Raw genomic sequence first — 19316 nt, forward strand, 5'->3', positions numbered from 1 at the left:
AGAGGAACCAGAGCTAAAAGGACACACGTTTCCTTGGCTATAATGTCACTCTTCTTTCCTCCTCTCTAAATAATTCATGACCTGCCTCAGTGGAAGTGGTCTCTTCTGCTTACCAGCAGCAGTCTCGAGTTCATCCTTCCAAGGAAATTTAAGCCAGCTACCTGGAAAAAAATTCCCTCAGGCAAACAATTCCTCATCCCTCAAATATTATTTCAAGAAATATCAGAATTCTAGAGGGGAGCAGATTTCCTCACCAAAACTGACAAACAGAATTTTTATATCACCACAATAGAGCTGAGAAATAAGACCACTTCTATTTTTTTTAATCACATAAACCAGTTTGTACAAATTTCACTTGTTTTTTACTTCCTGTGTTTTGTATCTTAACATACTGTTTTGAGGACAATCCCTCTGAATTTTATCCTTGTTCTTCAATTATGGTTGAACAATTATGTTTTATTGAGTTTAGTCATTCAAAAGAAGAACAATGTATTTCAGTATTCTCACATACTCTAGTTGGACTGGTGGTTTAAAGATTAATACAACACCCCCCCCCCCCATATCAGTCTGGTGTGTGGGGATTAAATGCCAAACTAATGCTCACACACAATCCCGTGAGTGAACTGGGGTGAGGCCTCTGTTGCCTCTGTTCACTCGTAGGAATAGCTCTCATCGTCGTATTCTAGCTCAACTTCATCATCATCCAGCAGCCCATACTTAAATTTCCGGTAGACTGTGCCATCTTGGCCCATGTAGACAATATCATCCTCGTCATCCTCATCCTCATCGTCCCGGTCTCTGTACTCCATCATCTGAGCCTCTTCAAAGCTGGTGCTCTGGAGATGACTGCTCTTATAGGAGGAGTAAGACCTGCTAGGATCAGCCAGCTTTTCATAGCCACCCTTCTGTGCTACTGGGGCTCGGCCCCGAGATTTCCTCCAGACTATCACAGCTGCCCCTAAGAGAAGCGCCAGTATGACTGAGGAGGTGATGAACAGAGCTGTCTTGAAATGCTCAGCAGCAGGCCCAGTTTCACTTTCTCGAAGGAAGCATTCATCTGTTGGAATATAACCCCAAAGGGAGAAGGGAGAGGGGGAAGGGTGGGAGAGAAGAAATGGAAGGAGGAAAATTATGGTATTCTGAGGTCAAAAAGTTTACTTTTATCTTTCATATCTAAATTGGTAGATGAACAGTCTTTGATTTTCTTTGAGGACACATCACATTACAGAATTGGCAGTGTGTACTACACGAGGAGCCCAGTGTGGGTCTGCGGAGACCAACAAACCCTTCCAGGATGAGGGTCAGTTGAGATCCAAAGGGAAGCAGCCCTCACCCTCATCCCACACCTATAAATCAGTCGCATATTGCCCAAACTTACCAATTGATTGTTCAGTTGCCTTCCTGAGAGAAATTTTCCATCCCAGGCCATGTTCCACTTATGCTAAATAGCTCTCATTTTTTGTAAGACTGACTCATCTCAGAGCTACCTTTAAACCTGGTCCAACATGATTGTTTCATTCAAGGGGAGGAGCAGATTATTTATCAAACCATTGACTCTTATTGCTATGTGTGGCTTTAAAATGACTTAGGTCAATCTGTTGCTCGACAGTTGAGGAAACTGAGAAAAGAAGCGAGTTGTCACATTGTCAGGGGTAAAAGATTGTGAAGTAATCAGAACTTGAACTCCATGTCTGGAGACATTAAGGCAAAATACTGGCAACTATTTTTGGTGTTCTGTGGCCCTCATCTAGCAGGAAGGGAATCATTAATTTCTGATTACCAAGTTCAGTGAATTAAATTTCTTCAATTATAATTAAGATTTCTGAAATTGAGAGCTTTGTCCCCTATCATTTATTAACTAGTCTTGATGCCTTAAATGAGAACACAGAGTAAAAGCAAGACAGAAGCGCAGAAGAAAGGATTAAGGCGTAATTTCAGCAATGAACTTATTTTTCTTATATTTTACTCATTTACTCAGGTAGTATGATTTTGGTGATTTATTTATTTTCCTATTCTTTAGCTCACAAATCAGAGTCTGAAAGGGAGTATAAAATAACTGGAGCAAAAGAACACAAGCTAGCAGGCTATATGTCGTTTGTACAAGTTTAAATACACAGTATATTTTCCCTAAGTATTTTTTGAACCACCTGGGTCTGTCCAGAGAATTCTTTTATGAGAGACTCTAGGAACATTACACACACTAGTTTAATGGATATAAAACTGCTGCCAAATATTTTAGGGGCAATTACTTTTGCTTATTAGATATTAGCCAATTATATCTGATTCATCACCACTATAGCTCTCTCTTTTCCTTAGTGATAAACAAGTTTTCTATTTTATTTTAACTTTCCTTCTCATGGGATTTTGCCCATAAAGCAGAATTTCCTCTTATGAAGTAACAGCATTATCATTATTGCTATCATCATTAACAATATCAGCACAGAATTTTTCCCTGGAGAAAAGGTTATACCACCAGAGGGATGGATAAGCAATCCGTGTGTGGTACGAAGAGGGGGAGAGCTTCCCAAGACAGGAGAAACAATGAGACCTCTCCATTGTCTAAATAAGCAGTAATGTCTTTCTAGTCCCCAGTCCTCTATCTGCAGAGTCAGGGTCAACTGCTGTGATTTGGTTTCTTTGAAGGGGCAGAGGACCTCAGAGAAGAATGAGCAGGTGATCAAGAGTATGTAGACTTTTGCAGAGTTGGTCTGGGTAGATCTTCAAAAGTCATGTAAAATTCAGGAAAGTTGACTAAATAATTCTTTGTAGGAACAGGCTGGTGGAAACTAAGCTGCACACCCCACATACTTTTAGTTTCCTTTAAAAGCCATAAATATAATGATGGCTATTAGATAGATGTAGATGAATATTAGATAGTCAATCTCTAAAGGAGGATGTATTTGAAGAGCTAGGAAAAGAAGTTGCTCTTGAGGTGGGAAAACTGAAAGAAGGAAAAATAATTAGATGTTGGAAAGATGTTATTTAGAATTTAGTAGAAAAGGCTGATAAAAAATAAAAATAAATGGCTAGTAGCAGTTATGGGCCTTGGGTTTCCTTTATCTATAAGTGGACAGGTTGCTAAAAATATGATATCTTTTTCTGTCAGACAATGAAACATCTGAATCCTAAGGAAATGATCTTTTGGATTAGAGAATATGTTTTAGGAATACAATTTCTTTTTAGAAGCAATCACTCACTTGAGATCTAAGTTTGAACTCATTGACCAAATACTCATATGGATGGGGTTAGGGGTGGTTGGGAGACATTGGGGGACTAGGAATTGGAAGAGGTGGTTTTGTTTCTTTTTTGCCTTCAGAGAAATTTCATTTCTAAATGCATTAAATGTCTGAGAGGTATAGATTTCATCATCTTCAGAATGATTCTTCAACAGCTTCAAGATAATATTAGCATCAGTTTCCTTTATAGTTGATTTTTCTTCTTTTTTTCCCAGGAGGGAAGAGTTAAAAAATAAAGAAAGTAAATGTATAAAGATGAAATTCTAGACCTCCTTAAGCTCTAATTTTAGAGGCTACAGTGGAAGGAATGTGGACTTTGCAGTCCAAAGGGCCAATATTCAAATTCCAGGTGAGACTCTTAACATTGATGTGGACCTGGGCATGCTAATCAATCCCTTTGAGTCTCAGTCCACGCATTTGTAAAATAGGATTAATAATATCTACTTTTGGAATGAGATGATGAGCATGAAGATGAGGTACAGTGGATGTCTAGCAGGGATTCAATTAAAGAGTAGCTATATTGCTTTTCTGGAACTTCCCAGCCTCCTCGCCCCCATGGCTCCCATTAACTTCCTGAGGACATGCCTGTTTTCTTCAGGCTTCTCTTCCTCTGCTCTCACCTGTCCTTTTTTGGCAGTCACAGCACTCCTGGGTATCTCTGGGATCCGAGGAATTGCAGCAGTGTAGGCAGCGGCTATCATCCATGTGCAGCAACAGGTGGGCAGGGCACACAGTGCAGTTGTTGGCACCAGGTCCCTTGCATTCTGTGCAACTTTTGTGGCATTGTTCACAGTTAAATTTGTCCCCCTGTTAAGAACAATCAGGAAATTCCTTCTGAATCAGGGATTAACAAACCCTGGAACTCTCAGATGGGAGTTCCATCTTAACTCCATAATGGGGGGAAGCAAGTGGGGGACAGCAGAAAGCTGGTTTGTTCTGAGTTCATTCTAACTGTGCAGGGAGAAAGATAGAACTAACTGCTTGCTCGTGGATAGAATCATTGGTGGGCCTTTTCCTCTGACATCTGCTAGTAATGATGGTACTCAGGACAGCTCAGGTGCTGAGATGGTCAAGTATAAGCTTTATCTGGTCTATACGATATGGACCTTCATATCTTAAAAAATTTCAATTTATTACCCACATATCAAAATTGGGATATTTTATATGTAAATCTAGTCCTAATTTTTCTTTAATAGCTAGATGAATTTTCAACTCTGGATTCATTATATGTAGCAAATGTTGCTGTGCATTCTTGTGATCTATTTGATACAGTCTCCAGCACTTGCTGTATGTCACAAATTACATGGGTGAAATATCATTCCCTACTTTTCATCAAGCATGCACTGAGGTTTTGTTTTATCTATCATCCTCACTCAATTATATCATCGATTTGGCTTTTCTGTGTTTTTAGCTTCTCATCGCACTGCCTTAGAATAATGTAACTTGTGATTTTCACTAAAGCAGTTAAATCTCAATGGAAAAAGTCAAAGAGGAAGTGGTCTCACCCCACCTCCCAACCTTTACTGGTGCTGGAAAATAGATGAGGAAAGATACCTCCCTACTTCACTTCTGACTTTTGAAAGATGATATAATATAACAAGAATAAATGGGAATTGCCTTTTTGATCACTATGACGTGCTTTTAGCTAGTGTTGTCTCATCCAATCCTGGATTAGGATGGGTTCAATTCCAACTTTGTTACTTATTACTATCTGATCTTTAGCAAACTATTTGATCTCTCTGAACTTCACTCTATCTAAAGTGTAACTAGAGCTAGTTGTCAGAATATAAAGAGAGCTCAGAACTGAATATGCTGGCCAGTGTCAATTTCCCCATGGAGATACTTAATTTCTTAAGTTTGGAAGCACAATTAAGAAATTAATGGGTGGCCTGCCTGGTGGTGCAAGGGGTTGAGCCACAACCTATGAAGCTGTCCGCAGCCACTGCAGCACGAGTTCAATCCCCGCCTGGCCAGGGGTCAACCCATGGCGCAGCAGACCTCTCCTGGCTTCCCTGCTGCTCCCTCAGCAGTGTACTTTGGTTAGTTTACCTGTTCTGTTCCCCACTCTGTCTTTGGTAAATCCTCTCACCCTTACCCCCACATCTCTGGCCTATACCCCAGATCTTGCATGCATAAATAAATAAATCTTTTTTTAAAAATAGTTGTTCCTCAAAAGCTATTAAAAAAAAAAAAAGAAAAAAAAAAAGAAATTAATGGGGCCTCTCTGGTGGTGCAGCGGGTTGAGCGCCGCACTGTGAAGCTGTCCGCAGCCTCTGCAGGGCCAGTTCAATTCCTGGCCGGCCAGGGAGATACCCACATGGTGCGGCAGCCCTCTCCTGTCTCTCCCTCTGCTCCCCTCAGCAGTGTTTTCTGTTTCTGTCTGCCTGTTCTGCTCCCCACTCTGTCTCTGGTGAATCTCCCACACCTCTGGCCTGTACCCCAGCTTTTGTATAAATAAGTAAATCTTTTAAAAAATAAAAAATAAAGAAATTAATGAGACTCATAAAATCCAAGCAAATGAAAAATATATCTCTCTTAATACGCAGTAAAAGGGTGCAGGAAATAAAAGATCAACATAGGATATTTCAAGTTTGACAGCAGAGGGCTAGAAGAAGATACTTCTTATGTCTAACATCATTTTCCCATGTAGATCTGAAACTTCTAAATCAAGAATATAGTGTTAATTCTGAGGCCTAATTTACTTAATTTCCACACTATCTATCTTAGATATTCTGAGTTCCTTTGACTGAAATTAAAGCTATAGGTAGATAGTACCATTGTTTCATGATGTACTGATAGATGATATTAAAAAATTAAATCTGATCTGTAGTGAATGTAGGGATTTTTAGAACTAGTTGACTTTGCCCAGGATGCCACCCAGAAAGTAGCTCATGTCCCTCTGGGGAAAGGCACCCAACACCAACCCTCAGTACCTTTCCCACTCTGTATTTCCCTGCATGACAGTCCGAAGAGCAGATTCCTCCCTTCAGGTGGTAGTTCCACGCACAAGATAGGCAGTTCAATTCTCCTTTTCCTGAAAGAAAAAAAAAAAAAAACGATTCTAATTTATTAAAGTGACCTCTATCTTGGTTCAAAAACACCGAAGGGCAAGGACATGTCAAGTTAGTAGAAGAGTGAATTAACTGAGGACGTAGTGGGTGGACAAAGTTTACAAAACACTAATTGAAGACCTAGAAATGCGAACTATCAGTTTGGAATTGAGGACTGGGAGATGACAAATCTTTTATTACAGCTAGAGGAGAAATTTTCAGAGGATGAGAAATCATGTAGAAATGTTATAAAAACTTTATTTCTATTCTGCTGATTGCTTAACTAGTATAATAGCAAAGGACAATATTAATTTATTTGAAGGGCCCCAATACTCAGTTGGTTAGTAAATCATGATTAGGCAGTTCCTAATTGAGAAACCACACTGAACTAAAAATGCTAGGGCTAAAGGAATTTAACAGATTATTTTATCCATAGATTCTTAATTTTGGGGAGGATGGTGGTGATAGTGATAGAGTCCTTTGAAATTCACTTGAAAGCTATAAACTCAAATTTGACATTCTATTTACTTATACATATTTATTTATTTATTTATTTATACAAGCATTGGGTAAAGTCAGCAGCGCAGGAGGGTGAGAGAATTCACCAGAGCCAGCGCGGGGAACAGAACAGGCAGAAGGACCCAAGTACAGTGCTGAGGGGAGCAGCGGGCGCCGCAGGAGAAGTCTGCACGCCATGTGGGACCCGCCGGCGGCGGGTTTTACACTTTTCACAGAACAGAAACTAAAATAACCTGTTACACTCTTTGTCACAAATATAGCCCTTGAGTTTTTTGCTCATGCATATGAGTATTGTCTAAAACATGTCAGTTTTGTAGCAGCGAGCCCACTGTGTTTGGCTGAGTTCAGAAATCTGTTGTAATCTGTAGCTTCCCTGTCACTTCTCTGGCAGAGAGAGAGAGATATAGAGAGAGAGAGAGAGACAGAGACACTCCTTTGCTGCTCATCTTTGTTTTCTTTTTTAAAGGTTAATTAAAACCTTTTGCTACAGCTGCTGCTGGAGTCACCACAGCCACCTTGGTTTTGTGGCTTGGCAGGTATTGGCCTCTACCACCACAGGGGCCAGAGTTTCTGCCTCCAAAGTTTCCTTCTTTCATGGGTCCAAAACTTGAAGATTGATAGTTGCATAGCTTCTACTACCTCCAATTTGCTTCCATCATTACCATGTCCATTGTAGCCATTCCCACTGCTACTATAGTTGCCACCAAAGCCACCTCAACCTCTGAAGTTTCCTGCATGTCAAGGTTGTCATTCCCACCAACACCACCTCCACAAACACCAACAAAGTTTACAGAACCACTTTGTCATCTTTGGGTGGATGAAACACTGACCTTCTCTTACCTAGGTAACTTTCCTTACTTTACAGTTGTGGCGACTCACAGTGTGATATTTCTGAATGGCCATCTTGTCTATAGAATCACAATCATCAAAGGTCAAAAAAGCAAAGCCTCAGATCTTGCCACTGCCCTGAATAGGCATGATTTCAACCATTTCCATTTTCCTATACTGCTGAAAGTAATCTCTCAGAGATGTTCTTCGGTATCTTCTTTGATGCCACCAAAAAATCTTTTTCACAGTTAATGAGCACCAAGTGTTTGAGAATCTTTTCTTGACATGGCCTGCTTTGAGTCCACAACTCTTCCATGCACCTGTGTGGCCTGACATTTGCCTCCTCTGTGGTGCATAAGTGACAAACCCAAAGCCTCTGGCTCACTGGGGTGTTCAGATCTCTCATTACCACACAGCCTGTGAGTATTTCTCATTGCTCTAAATGGGTTCTCACTGCTTGTTTCAAAGCTCAAAGAACTTCCAGTTATCCTGGCTTCTTGGGAGATTCTGATTTTAGACATGATGGCAGTGACAGGAGACTTTTGTGATGCTTCCTTGGTGGCATCCACAGGCAGGAAGCAATTTATTATTTTTTAAATATGTGAAAACTTAGGCCTAGACATGTAAAGTCACTCATTCAAGGTTACATGGGTAATGGTTGAGCTAAGATTCAAATTCAAGTTTGTTAACTCACAGACCTCTATCATTTTATTTACCTTACACATGAGCCATTACTAGAGAAGCTCTGAATCTACAGGGTCTCTTTTCCTCTGGAGGTAATAACCCTTATTCCTAAGTCAGAAATCAAAAAATGGGAGCCTCCCTGGTGGTGCAAGGGGTTAAGATACAACCCATGATGCTGTCTGCAGCCTCTGCAGCATGAGTTCGATTCCTGGCCGACCAGGGAGCAACTCACATGGTGCAGCAGACCTTTCCTGCCTCACCCACTACTCCCCTCAGCAGTGTATTTCAGTCAATCTACCTGTTCTGTTCCCTACTCTTTCTCTGGTGAATCCTCTCACCTGCCACAATTCTGACCTGTACCCCAGCTCTTGTATGCATAAATAAATAAATCTTTAAAAAAAAGTAAAAAAATGACTGATCCTGCTTTTCCTTCAATGCAGATAGCAAGGGGTAACTTCTGAAAAGAGTTTGGAAAGAAGAGACCTGAACTCTATTTTATTCTCTTAGGTAGGCCCTAGTATTATGGGTGGAACTTGATATAAGTCTTGCTAGCAGAAGAGTATTATGAAGCGTGGTCTGTTGAACTTCAACAAGAAACATGAGTCTGTGCTTCACCTTCGCTATTGGTGTATAACTTTTCAAGTTTGATCTGTGAGCTCAATCATTTATGATGTTTCTATGGAAAAATGAATCTGAGTTCTAAACAAGAGCTTAGAGAATAAACCTTTATTACCTGACTGCTTCTTAGGCTGGGGACTGCCTATAGTGATATAAATTCAACACAATTTTACTTTTATCTTACCTCTAGCTTCCTGAAGAATTTCCTACATGTTTTAGAACATAATTGTGGTCTCTGATGAAGGAATAAATTTTCCCCTACTTCCTTCCTTTTCCTACTCTACATTTTCCTGAAATATAGCTTAGGAGCCTTACTCCAATTTTTAAAATACTAAGAATGTTTTTTTTAAATTAAGAAAAATCAAGAGTAGAAAATACTAAATGATCAGAAAAGGCAGTAAAAAGATTAGCTTAAAATCTTGAGGTTGACTGCATTGTCCAGAAGTCCAACAGAAATATGGCTGAGAGCTAAATCCTACAACCCCCAAGGGAATTACCCCCAAATAATCAGTGACTTCATTTACATCTTCTAACTCATTTATTGCAAAATCCCCATACTTAAGAAACACAGAGTCTTGCAAAAGGCAGTTTGTTACTTTCCAGAATGTTTTCTATTGTTTTCGTTTTAACACCTGAGACCCCCATTACTTCTAAGTATTGTAACAGCCTGGGGACTAACAGACAGCTTTGGCGTATCTTTAAAATTTAAAACAGTTCACCTGCTCTCCTTAGGACTAACCTCCATGGGATAAATTCACCAATGAATTTATCAAATTCACAAATTTCTGGGATTATCCCATAATGTCATTCCACACAAAAGGAGGCAGGAGATTTAGAGTGCTCTGGTTACCCCACCTGGATTTCTAACAATTTTGTGAGGAGGATATACAAAAAGTTAAATATGTGAAGGAAAGAAATGAGCTAATTACAGTGGAACCAGTTGCACACAAAGATATATATTAGGCCTTAGTGTGCTCTCCTAGTCCCATGCTTTTAGTATTTCTTTACGCATCTTAAAATTACTGAGTGATCAAATGTGAATGAAATACAATCTAGTTGGTAAATTACATGTGAGGTTTCTAAGTTGTCCCTGTAGCTTTCATGCATCCTTATATTTTAGTATGAAAACTAAGGAGGAATTTATCCTCCCTTTTCCCCAACTTAGTTTATAACCCAAGAGAAATTCTTGAATTTTTTCATTTACATAATGCAAAATGTGGAGATATCAAAAAGATTCATCACCCATCAAGGGATATGTAAAGAATGGTGAAGAAAGGACAGCAGAAGAAATGAGTATCAAAGATAAAAAGTTTCAAAAGGTACCTTTGGGATTCAAGTCAAATACAGGATGGGGAGACACCAACACCCAGGATGGTGTCAACATTCACCCAAATATGCCCACAGTCCTAAGACAAAATCTCTGGGAGACTGTGTTGATAAAATATTTTGGGAAGACTTCATTATTTTTGAGCAGTTATTTTAGAGCAGTTTAAGGTTCACATTAGGAGGAGCTACCTCCTTGCCCCAGGCATAGCCTCCCTCATTATCATCAACATTCACAGTAATTTTTTTTTTTTACATTGGATGAACTTATATTGACACATCATAATCACCCAAAACCCATAGTTTCCCTTAGGGTTCATCTTGGTATTATATATTTTATGGGTTGGGACAAAGATATAACACTATACAGCCATTGTTATATATCCTGATCCCCTGCATTTTGTAATAAAAAACTGCCCTAGACTAAAAAATTTAGGAATAAGCAGAATTAACTTTTAATTTGCTGAATTGTGCCCCCTGTTTTCTCCTCATGATTAACTATTAACTGGTTCCACCTACATTCCTGGAAACTTGGAAAACTAATTGTGCTACATTCCTAAAAAATTTCTCTGTGTTGCTCCGGGGCTGATAGTTTGTTTCCCATCAGAAACAAACCTTCAGCTGATGCCTAGTAAATATCCACCTGCTGGGAAAGTCAAACATCTGACTCCTATTGCGTAGACTGCTTGGCACCTCCTTGGATCTGGTAATGAGAAGCCCTGCACTTGCCTCACATGCCTTTGCCCCTTACAAAATCCCAGTTCTCCTGTCATTTGGGGAGCTGGAGTTTTGGGGGTGCTTATCCTGCCAACTCACTCAATGGCCATCTTGAATAAACTCCTTCATGTAAAAGTATTTCTCATGATTTGGAATTTGGCTTTCTGGGAGTGAGTGAAAAGATCCAGTTTGGTGGTTAACAGTTACAATATATAATTGAGTATTCATTGCTCTAAAAATCCTTTCTGTTCTATCTGTTCTTCTGTACTCGCTGTGTCACCATCATTCTTTACTATCTCCATAGTTTTGCCTTTCTAGAATGTCTTATTGAAACCATGCAGTATATGACCTTTTCAGATTGGTTTCGTTAACTTAGTAGTATGCATTTAAGTTTCCTCCATGTCTTTTCTTGGGTTGACAGCTCATCTCTATTAGCACTGAATAGTATTCCACTGTCTGGATGTGTTGAACTTTTGAGACTGGAGATGCTCAAAATAATCATCCATAATCTACCCAGGAAATCTCAAACCCAATTACAGAAAATTATCATTTTTCAAATTCCTCTTACAGCATTAATAATAATTACTACACTTCCCAAATGAAAAATCTTTAAAAACTGGTGTTGTGTTGTTTTGATTGACTGACATCGAGTCATTATGTTTCCTAAAGATGGTTTCTGTGTCTTCATTAGATACGAAGTGTCCCCATTCCAGCAAACCCGCTGTACTGTGCTAGGACTTAGGGTTATCAGATCTAGCAAATCAAAATAGAGTACAGTAAGTTCTCATGTTTAACAAAATACAGTACAGTAAGTTCTCATGTTTAATCTGAGACTTTAAGTGAAATGCATAATGAAGCCAATTTTATCATAGGCTAATTGATATAAGCGAGAGTTTATTTCCTAAGGCACATTTCTGGACACAAAAATTTCACCAAATTTCTAAATAAAGATTCAAAAACTTGAAACAATAATTTGTATTCATTCATCCTCCAACCCACTTTTTCCTATCAGGGTTGTGGATCACGGATTCATTCCCACAACTGAGGACACAAGGCAGGAACCAAACCTGGAAAGGACACCCACTTATCCCAGGGTGCATCTCTCTCTGTCTCTCTCTCTCTCACAGACATACACACACACACACACACACACACTCTCTCTCTCTCAGACTGGGACAATTTAGACATGGCACTGAACCTTTACTGTGCACAGCTATGGGATTTGGAAGGAATCAGAGTACTGGAGAAAACCCATGCAGACATGGGGAGAATGTGCAAACAGTCCACACAGTGCAAAAATCCACACAGACAATGGCCCTGGCAGAGAACTGATTTTTTTTTTCTTCATCAACATTTTATGAGGGCCTCCCTGGTGGCGCAGCAGTTGAGCGCTGGGTTGCGAAGTTGCCAGCAGACTCTGCAGTGCCGGTTTGATCCTGGGCCACCGGTTGAGGGTCCCACATGGCCCGTAGACCTCTCCTGCAGCCCACTGCTCCCCTCAGCAGTGTACTTCGTCAGTCTGCCTGCTCTGCTCTCCCCTCGGGCTCTGGTGAATTCTCTCACCCTCCCGCACTTCTGACTGTACCCAGTGCTTGTATAAATAAATCTTTTTAAAAAAATTATATGAAACAACGTTGAACAAAACAGTTTTACTTTAGGACCTGCTATGTTTTACCTGGCAATCCAATTGAAATTAAAGTGCCACACAGCTAGGAATGTAGTAATCAGGGATACCTTCAACTTTTCAAAACAAAAAGCCAACAAAAATTCAACATTTGCCATGATACGGTTAACAACAATGCCAACTTTCCACCACCTTCCCACCCACCCCCAATTCAAGGTGTTCTCTCATCTGTTGTCTTATTCTGATTAGAAGTTTTCAGTGCCAACTATATGAGCCTCTGGAATGGAAAAAAAAAATAAATAAAAAGAGAACACATTGAAGCAGGAAGTTTCCCAAGTCTGCTGCTTGGGGAGTGTGCTGCTTTGATTCTACTGCTTGCTGGAGCAGAGAAGTTGCTGGGTGTACTGCACTGCCTGTCCCTAGTGGTAGCCATGGCTACCTTGACCCCCTTCCTGAACAATAGAGAATGCTTATGCTATGATGGATGGGCTAGCAAGTTTCCTTATGCAAACTGTATAAAACCCTGCCATTTTTGCACTTGGGTGCTCAGCCTTTTGGGAGCTATCTCACTGAGCCTGCCTGTGTGGTAATTAAATCTCTCTCTCTACTTCTCTGAGTGCCACCTGATTTCTCTGGGAAATTGCCACAACATCATTGATTACTTAAATGCAGTGTGTTTGAAAATTTATTCTTTCAAAGGTTGGAAACCATTGTTCTATATTAGAAATATACCCTCCAGTGCCTTGGCCACAAGCCACATGTGGCTACTGAGCAGCTCGAATTGCGCAGTCCATGTAAAATAAACATCAGATCTCAAAGACAGTATGAAAAAAATGTAAATGTTGATTATGTTGATTAATGTCAACATTTTGGATACAGTAGCCAAATAAAAAATATTAAAGTTAATTTTACCCGTCCATTTTTACTTTTTAATGTGACTACTAAAAAGCTTAAAGTTACTTGTACGGCTTGCATTATATTTCCATGCAGAGTGCTGACGCTCCAGGCTGTGAGATGCATAAAAGAAGATCAGGGCCGGTAGCAGTAGCACCTGAGTGCTCCAGGTTAGCTCATTGTCCACTAGATCAAGGGCTTGTGCCTGAGAGTAATTTTAATGTTTATGTTACTGAGTGTTTCTCTCAAAACAGAAAGTTGTTTACTGAGCATTCTCCTAAAGTCCTGTTCTCCCACTGCCTCTACTCCCAGCCCCTGGTATTAAGACACACACACACACACACACACACACACACACACACACACACACACACACATATATTTTAGGTTTGGGCACAGCCATCCAAGGAAAGGGGAGGTTGTGACAGTGACTCAGTGTTCAGAGACGCACACGCGGTGGCACGGAGCATGCGGCCTGCAGCAGGCTGACGATCTAGAGTGACCACACCTGACTCCACAGTGTGGCTCTTCCCAGCTGCTCTGCAGTTAGCCTGATGGACAGGCCTGAGCTCACACTAGTACTACTCTTTAGTTTATTTTTCCCTCTGTAGCTGTTTCTGCTTTTTTGCATGTAGCTTCTGGAGCTTTGTCTGATTCCAGTAGAATTCAAGATCCTGCTTGAGAAGCTTCTCTCTTTTTCTCACTCTGATTTTCTAGTTCTTTCTGTTTCTTTCCCTTTGTTTTCTGCCTTTCCCTCAGGTGCTTCCTGCCCCTCCATCACGCCCTTTTTGTTGATCCAGCCTCTTAAGTATCTGCCTCTCAAGCTGCCTCCTTAATGAGGCATCGCTCAATTGGTTGGTGGAATCAAAAGAAACCTCCACTTTGCAGCCCTGTGGTGCGCCCCTTTGTGCTTAAGCTTCATCCAGGATCAGACCCTCGGAGCTTGAGTGATGCCAGTGTTCTACCAGACGCACCTAAGCTTCCATGTTCAAGTGATCCCTGAAACTGAAGGCGTGGATGTTCCGTGTCATCTCCTCCAGGTATGGCCCAGCACGGGGATCTCCATCTTCTGTATTTAGCCAAAACTTCTCATATGCATTGTTGAGAACCTTGCGGGGCTTCTTTGAGTAACTCCTTCCCTTGGCGTTTGTGGGGCAGCTTCTCCAGAGGAATTGTGTCTGGCTTCTTTCTGTGCAGTTGTTTTGTTCAAATTCTTGTCAAATTGTGGAAGGAAGCCGCCGCAGCCAGGAAAATTGATTTTGAACGCTGCTGCGTGCACATTGACGCCGTTGGGAAAACTTCTGGGCTTAGTGTTCTTGCAGTGGAGGAAGGGCAGGGAAGTCTGCACCAGACTTTTATAAGACCAAGGTGCTCTTGGAAATTCCAGGGTGGAGAACCGGTGATTGTGCACCAGGCTTGTGAGCTCTTCCACTACCTCCTAGTTGGGTATGAACATCCTGGACAGTTTCCTCTGTTGGAGGGCTGGCTCATGGTCACCTTTGTCATGGACTTGAGGCAGAGACTGCAGGAAGGGACAGCTCTGTTGCCTCAGATGTGTGGTGAACTATGGTAGCCACTGTCCTGGTGGGCCTCCACCTGCTTCCTAGGCCACTGCTGTGCCTGCCCAAGTGCACTGGGTCCCCAAAGACCCAGGCGAAGCCTCCCAGCCACCATCTGCCCTGAGGTGGCCTTGAGGCAACTCACAAAGGTAAGACATTATTTTTACCTTTTGAGGAACTCAGTCTAGAGGAGACTGAGACCAAAGAATTACAAAATTTGCCCTCTGTCTCGTCCACAGTTGTGTGGACATTGTTTGGAGCATCTGCTGGGTAAATGTTTGTTAAGTAAATAAATGAACGAGTGAATGCAGAGTACAAGGGAACACAGAAGGGGGGTGGTCAGAGAAGGATTTCTAGAGGAGATGCTGATTCTAATGCATCAGACAGAATAGCCAGGCTAAGCAGGCTGGAGAGAATGTACTAGAGGGAAACGGGGCAAGGTTGGCTCAGGTGTTCAGTTACTAATTATTCCTGAATTAGAGAATTGGGGGGCGATGTGGTTGGAGATAAGGGGAGAGTGCCACTTTAAGAGCATGATATGCAAGGCTGCTGGTTTAAGATTTTATCCAAAAAATGAATGGAGAGTCACTTTTAAGCAGAGGAGGTGTTTATAATATGTATCATGTATCAGTCTGGGAACATAGTAGAGAAGTGGTTGGTTATTGTTGGGTGAATTATTGTCAGGCTTTTCTGCCCTCCGGCCTTAGGGTTGATGATGGATCCCTGCGGTCCTGAACGCATGCCTGATGGGGGGCACCTGGAGTGGGGTGTGGGCCTATGTAGGTGGGTACACCTGGGCTGAAATGGGGCTCATAAGGGTGATGTCATGGGATGCTAGAGGAACAGAACAGCAGGGCCATGAGAGAACACCAGAGAGCCCAGAAAGAGTGAAGATTCTCTTGGGGCTGGGAGGCCTGCAAGCACCCCTGCCTGCCGTGTACCCGGTAAACTCAGTTAAAGCCTGAAAAAGCCACAGAGGGCTGCAGGACTCTCCTTTCCCTGTCTGTTTGGGTCATAGAGACCCTGTGCTCCGTCCCTCCCTGCCTCGACAGTTAGCTAGCGCTAATACTGGAGGCAGGAGACCAATTAAGAAACTGGTGAATAATTCAGGCAAGGAAAGATGAGTCGAAACACAGACAGTGAGACTAAGATACCAGGAGGGGAGGGTGCATTTAGCAGATGTCTAAGGGTAGATTTTGTTTTTGTTTTTGTTTTTTGTTTTTTTAAAGGTAGATTTGACAAGACTCGAGGACAAATTGAATGTTGGGAGTTGAGAGCAGGGTGGAAGGTAATGTCCTGGTTAGTGTCTCAGGCCACTGGCTACTTGGGGGAGCTATTCACCAAGATGGGCAACACAGGAAAAAGTGGTCTAGGAATGGAGTGAGGTAGACTGGAGAATAGTGCAGCTACATTTCAAATTTGAGGCTTCCAATTAGAGATATTCTAGTTGGGTTTGAAGGATGGGAGACCTGAGGGGCAGCCGTGCAATATAGGGCAGCTCAGGATGGACAGGGGCAGCTCAGGATAGAGGACAAATGTAGAAGCTGAGAAAACAGAGGGCGCTGATGCTGCATTGCCAACGGGCTTGCCAAGTGAGAAGAGTGACTAGAGAGCGGCCGAGCAGGAAGGACACCTCACCTTTGCATTTGTCACAGATCGGGTGGCATCTCTCACACGCCTGCGTTTCTTGGTCTGCATAGTAATGCTCTGGGCAGGTGGGATGACACTCTCCCTGGGAGCGGAGCAGGAAGAAAAATGGATCACAGGACAGGCAATCTGTGGGCCTCGGACCCCGGCATGTCTTGCAGGTCTTGTGGCACCTCTCGCACCGCCCAGTGGAGTTTTCTGCGTAATATCTGGAATCAGTGGGGGGAAGTAAAGAGTGAATACTAAGCTTTGCTCCTAAGTTGGGTGTGCGGGGAAACCTTGGTTAGTCTCACAGTGTTCACTGATAAGTTGGGAATCCTTATACTCTTTACTCATCAGGTTCTTTGCTAGTTAAACTAATTATTCTAGTGATGCTCTGTTTTCTATAAATTGCGAATTGCAATCCCTTGTTGCTTGTGAGGATAAAGTTTGATAACACGCGTGACCTGGTATGAATTTAACTCACAGGGTAGCAACACTCTAATTGCTCACTGCCTTTGCCTTCTGCTTATTTCTGCATGTTCACACAAGTTTTGAGTTGTGTTAAATGGGAACAGGGAATAGAAAACATTTAAAATGTACCCCTGAGCAGTTCTCTTAATTTCTCAAAATAGAAACATCTTGAAATAGGTGGTGACATGAGTTGATGTTGACTTTTACATAATAACAGATGTGGCCTCTTTTTGAAAAGATATTTGGAGATCGAGCAGCAATAATCACCACTCGTTAAGTCTCTACTATATGCCTGACAGTATGTTAGAGATTCATGAACAGTATTTCATCATATTGAAGCTAAAAATGAGACACTAGAACAGAGCTTATTAGGAGCTTGCCCCCCGGAACAAATCTGCATGGAGTCAAAATCCATCCACACACGTATGAACTGTGTGACCTTGGGCAAGTCACATATCTGTATCTCAGATTTCTCATTTGTACGATGGTGCCAGTGTTAGTGCCTAAAATCAAGCAAATTATTACTTAGAATGTTGTAGAAAAGTACCTGGCACATTAGATGTAACAATTGACATTAGTGATAATTATGAATTTTGTAACCGATCGTCCAACCTGACGAGTTTACAGATGTTAGACAACTTAAGGTGAAACAGCAAGTGGAGTGGGGGATATCGTTGAGCTTACCCATTAAATTCCACTGTAACAGAGCAGAGCATTAATTTGAAGGTAAATGAAATAGTTTCAAGTACCATAGAAGAAAGTGAAGGATCTCTGGACCCTCACACATGGAAGCTACACGAGAAACCTGAAGGCTTGCCTTTTATTTCTCTGTTGCAAAGCTATTGACCCCTTAGACTTTTTAAAATTTATTTCAGTTTTACTAACTTGTCGAAAGCTAGCACCGTGGCTACTATGGCATGCATGGCACTAAAATGAGTGATACCAGCAATCATTGCTACAGAAGTGAAGAAAAGAGATGTATGACCCTGGATGAAGGAATCTGGGGAATGTCCAAGATTAGAGTCTCTGGAAACTCTTTGTGCCTTAGACTACTAATTGGGAAGGGAGAGTTAGCAACAGGCATGCAATTACTTTTTCTCTTTTCGTGGCATGACTTGGGCATGGGTAGAGGGAAGAATGACCAAGTCAAATCCTCCTCTATCTGTACTGCTGACCAGCCATCTCATAAAAACAGTTTTTCCTAGTAAAAAAAGAAATAATAGGTTTTATCTGTGAAATGCTTTTACAAGGATACATCTGTATATCCAGGTTGCTTATGGTAACTAAACCTTCCATTTGTACATTTATGGAGGCAAGGCAGGTTGGAGAGCTAACGAGATATAAATGGAGACGTTTGACTGAAATTGTCCCATTTGTTACATCAATGCTTCACATATATTGCTTAGACCTATGTATGAAATCTGATTAGAACGAATCCTAATGCAGAGAGAAAGAGCCTATGTTCATGTTCTTGGAAGTCTCCAGGGAAGAAGGTGTTGTTTGTGACCTGGGATTGCTGAGCCTTTGAATTATGAGTGAAGTTTTGCCTGCCAGTGACAATGTGATCCTTTGTATTATCTTAGTGGGTCACTCTTGGTTCCTCTTCCATTATTGTGAAGTGGCTGAAACCCTTTAGAGACTGTTGAACTCTCATCTTTGTGCCTTACTAGCAGTGAGACTTCAAACTGATTATGTAAGTGTTCTGAGACTTTGTTTCCTCACCTGCAAAATGGGTTTGCTAATAGTGATAGCTGGTGTGGTTTGGGGATTAAATGAGGGAAAAAAAGGGTAACGAGCATCTCACCCTTCCCTGCACTGGGGCAGGCACTCCTTTCCCAGCTGGAACCAGCCTGGTTGGCAGGAGAGGCATTGCATGCTGTGTCGTCCTTCACATGTCTTACAAGAACTGTGGCAGGGGATACACTGGAGCCTGTCCTTATAGTAGCCCTCAGGGCATTCCTTCACACAGGTTGTTTCTGCCAGGGGAGGAAGAGAGTCTGTCTTGGCATCAAGTATGATACATGTCTCCCAGACCTCCCCTGTATGCTCCCCATTGTGCCTTGTGAGGACAGGCTACAGGAGGAATGAGACAGTGTCCCCATGGGCTGGTGGACATCCTTGGGAGTTGAGATGAATGTCCAAGAAATAGAATTGGCCATCAGAA

The 19316-nt window shown here is 41.7% G+C and overlaps 1 protein-coding gene across 1 annotated transcript; it reads right to left on the bottom strand.

Annotated features, from left to right (window-relative positions):
* Positions 1-317: 317 nt before the first annotated feature.
* Positions 318-19098, bottom strand: LOC119232095 (proprotein convertase subtilisin/kexin type 5-like). Its single transcript, XM_037494005.2, has 5 exons — positions 18957-19098; positions 16691-16908; positions 6170-6270; positions 3857-4043; positions 318-1057 (listed from the first exon to the last, which is right to left on the bottom strand). The coding sequence occupies exons 1-5, from the start codon at positions 19025-19027 to the stop codon at positions 651-653; spliced, it is 984 nt and encodes a 327-aa protein (XP_037349902.1). The 5' UTR covers positions 19028-19098; the 3' UTR covers positions 318-650.
* Positions 19099-19316: the final 218 nt, after the last annotated feature.

Source organism: Talpa occidentalis, unplaced genomic scaffold, assembly GCF_014898055.3.
Source record: "Talpa occidentalis isolate TD23 unplaced genomic scaffold, MPIMG_talOcc4v2.1 talOcc4.7, whole genome shotgun sequence".
NCBI lineage: Eukaryota > Metazoa > Chordata > Mammalia > Eulipotyphla > Talpidae > Talpa > Talpa occidentalis.

What these genes read in the sequence shown, in the direction of transcription:
- LOC119232095 (XM_037494005.2), bottom strand. Translation starts at nt 19,027, where the DNA reads ATGCAATGCCTCTCCTGCCAACCAGGCTGGTTCCAGCTGGGAAAGGAG. An exon ending in GATCTGTGACAAATGCAAAG is followed by an intron (nt 6,271 to 16,690) that starts GTGAGGTGTCCT and finishes TTTTTCTTTCAG; the next exon opens with GAAAAGGAGAATTGAACTGC. An exon ending in TGACTGCCAAAAAAGGACAG is followed by an intron (nt 1,058 to 3,856) that starts GTGAGAGCAGAG and finishes ATATTCCAACAG; the next exon opens with ATGAATGCTTCCTTCGAGAA.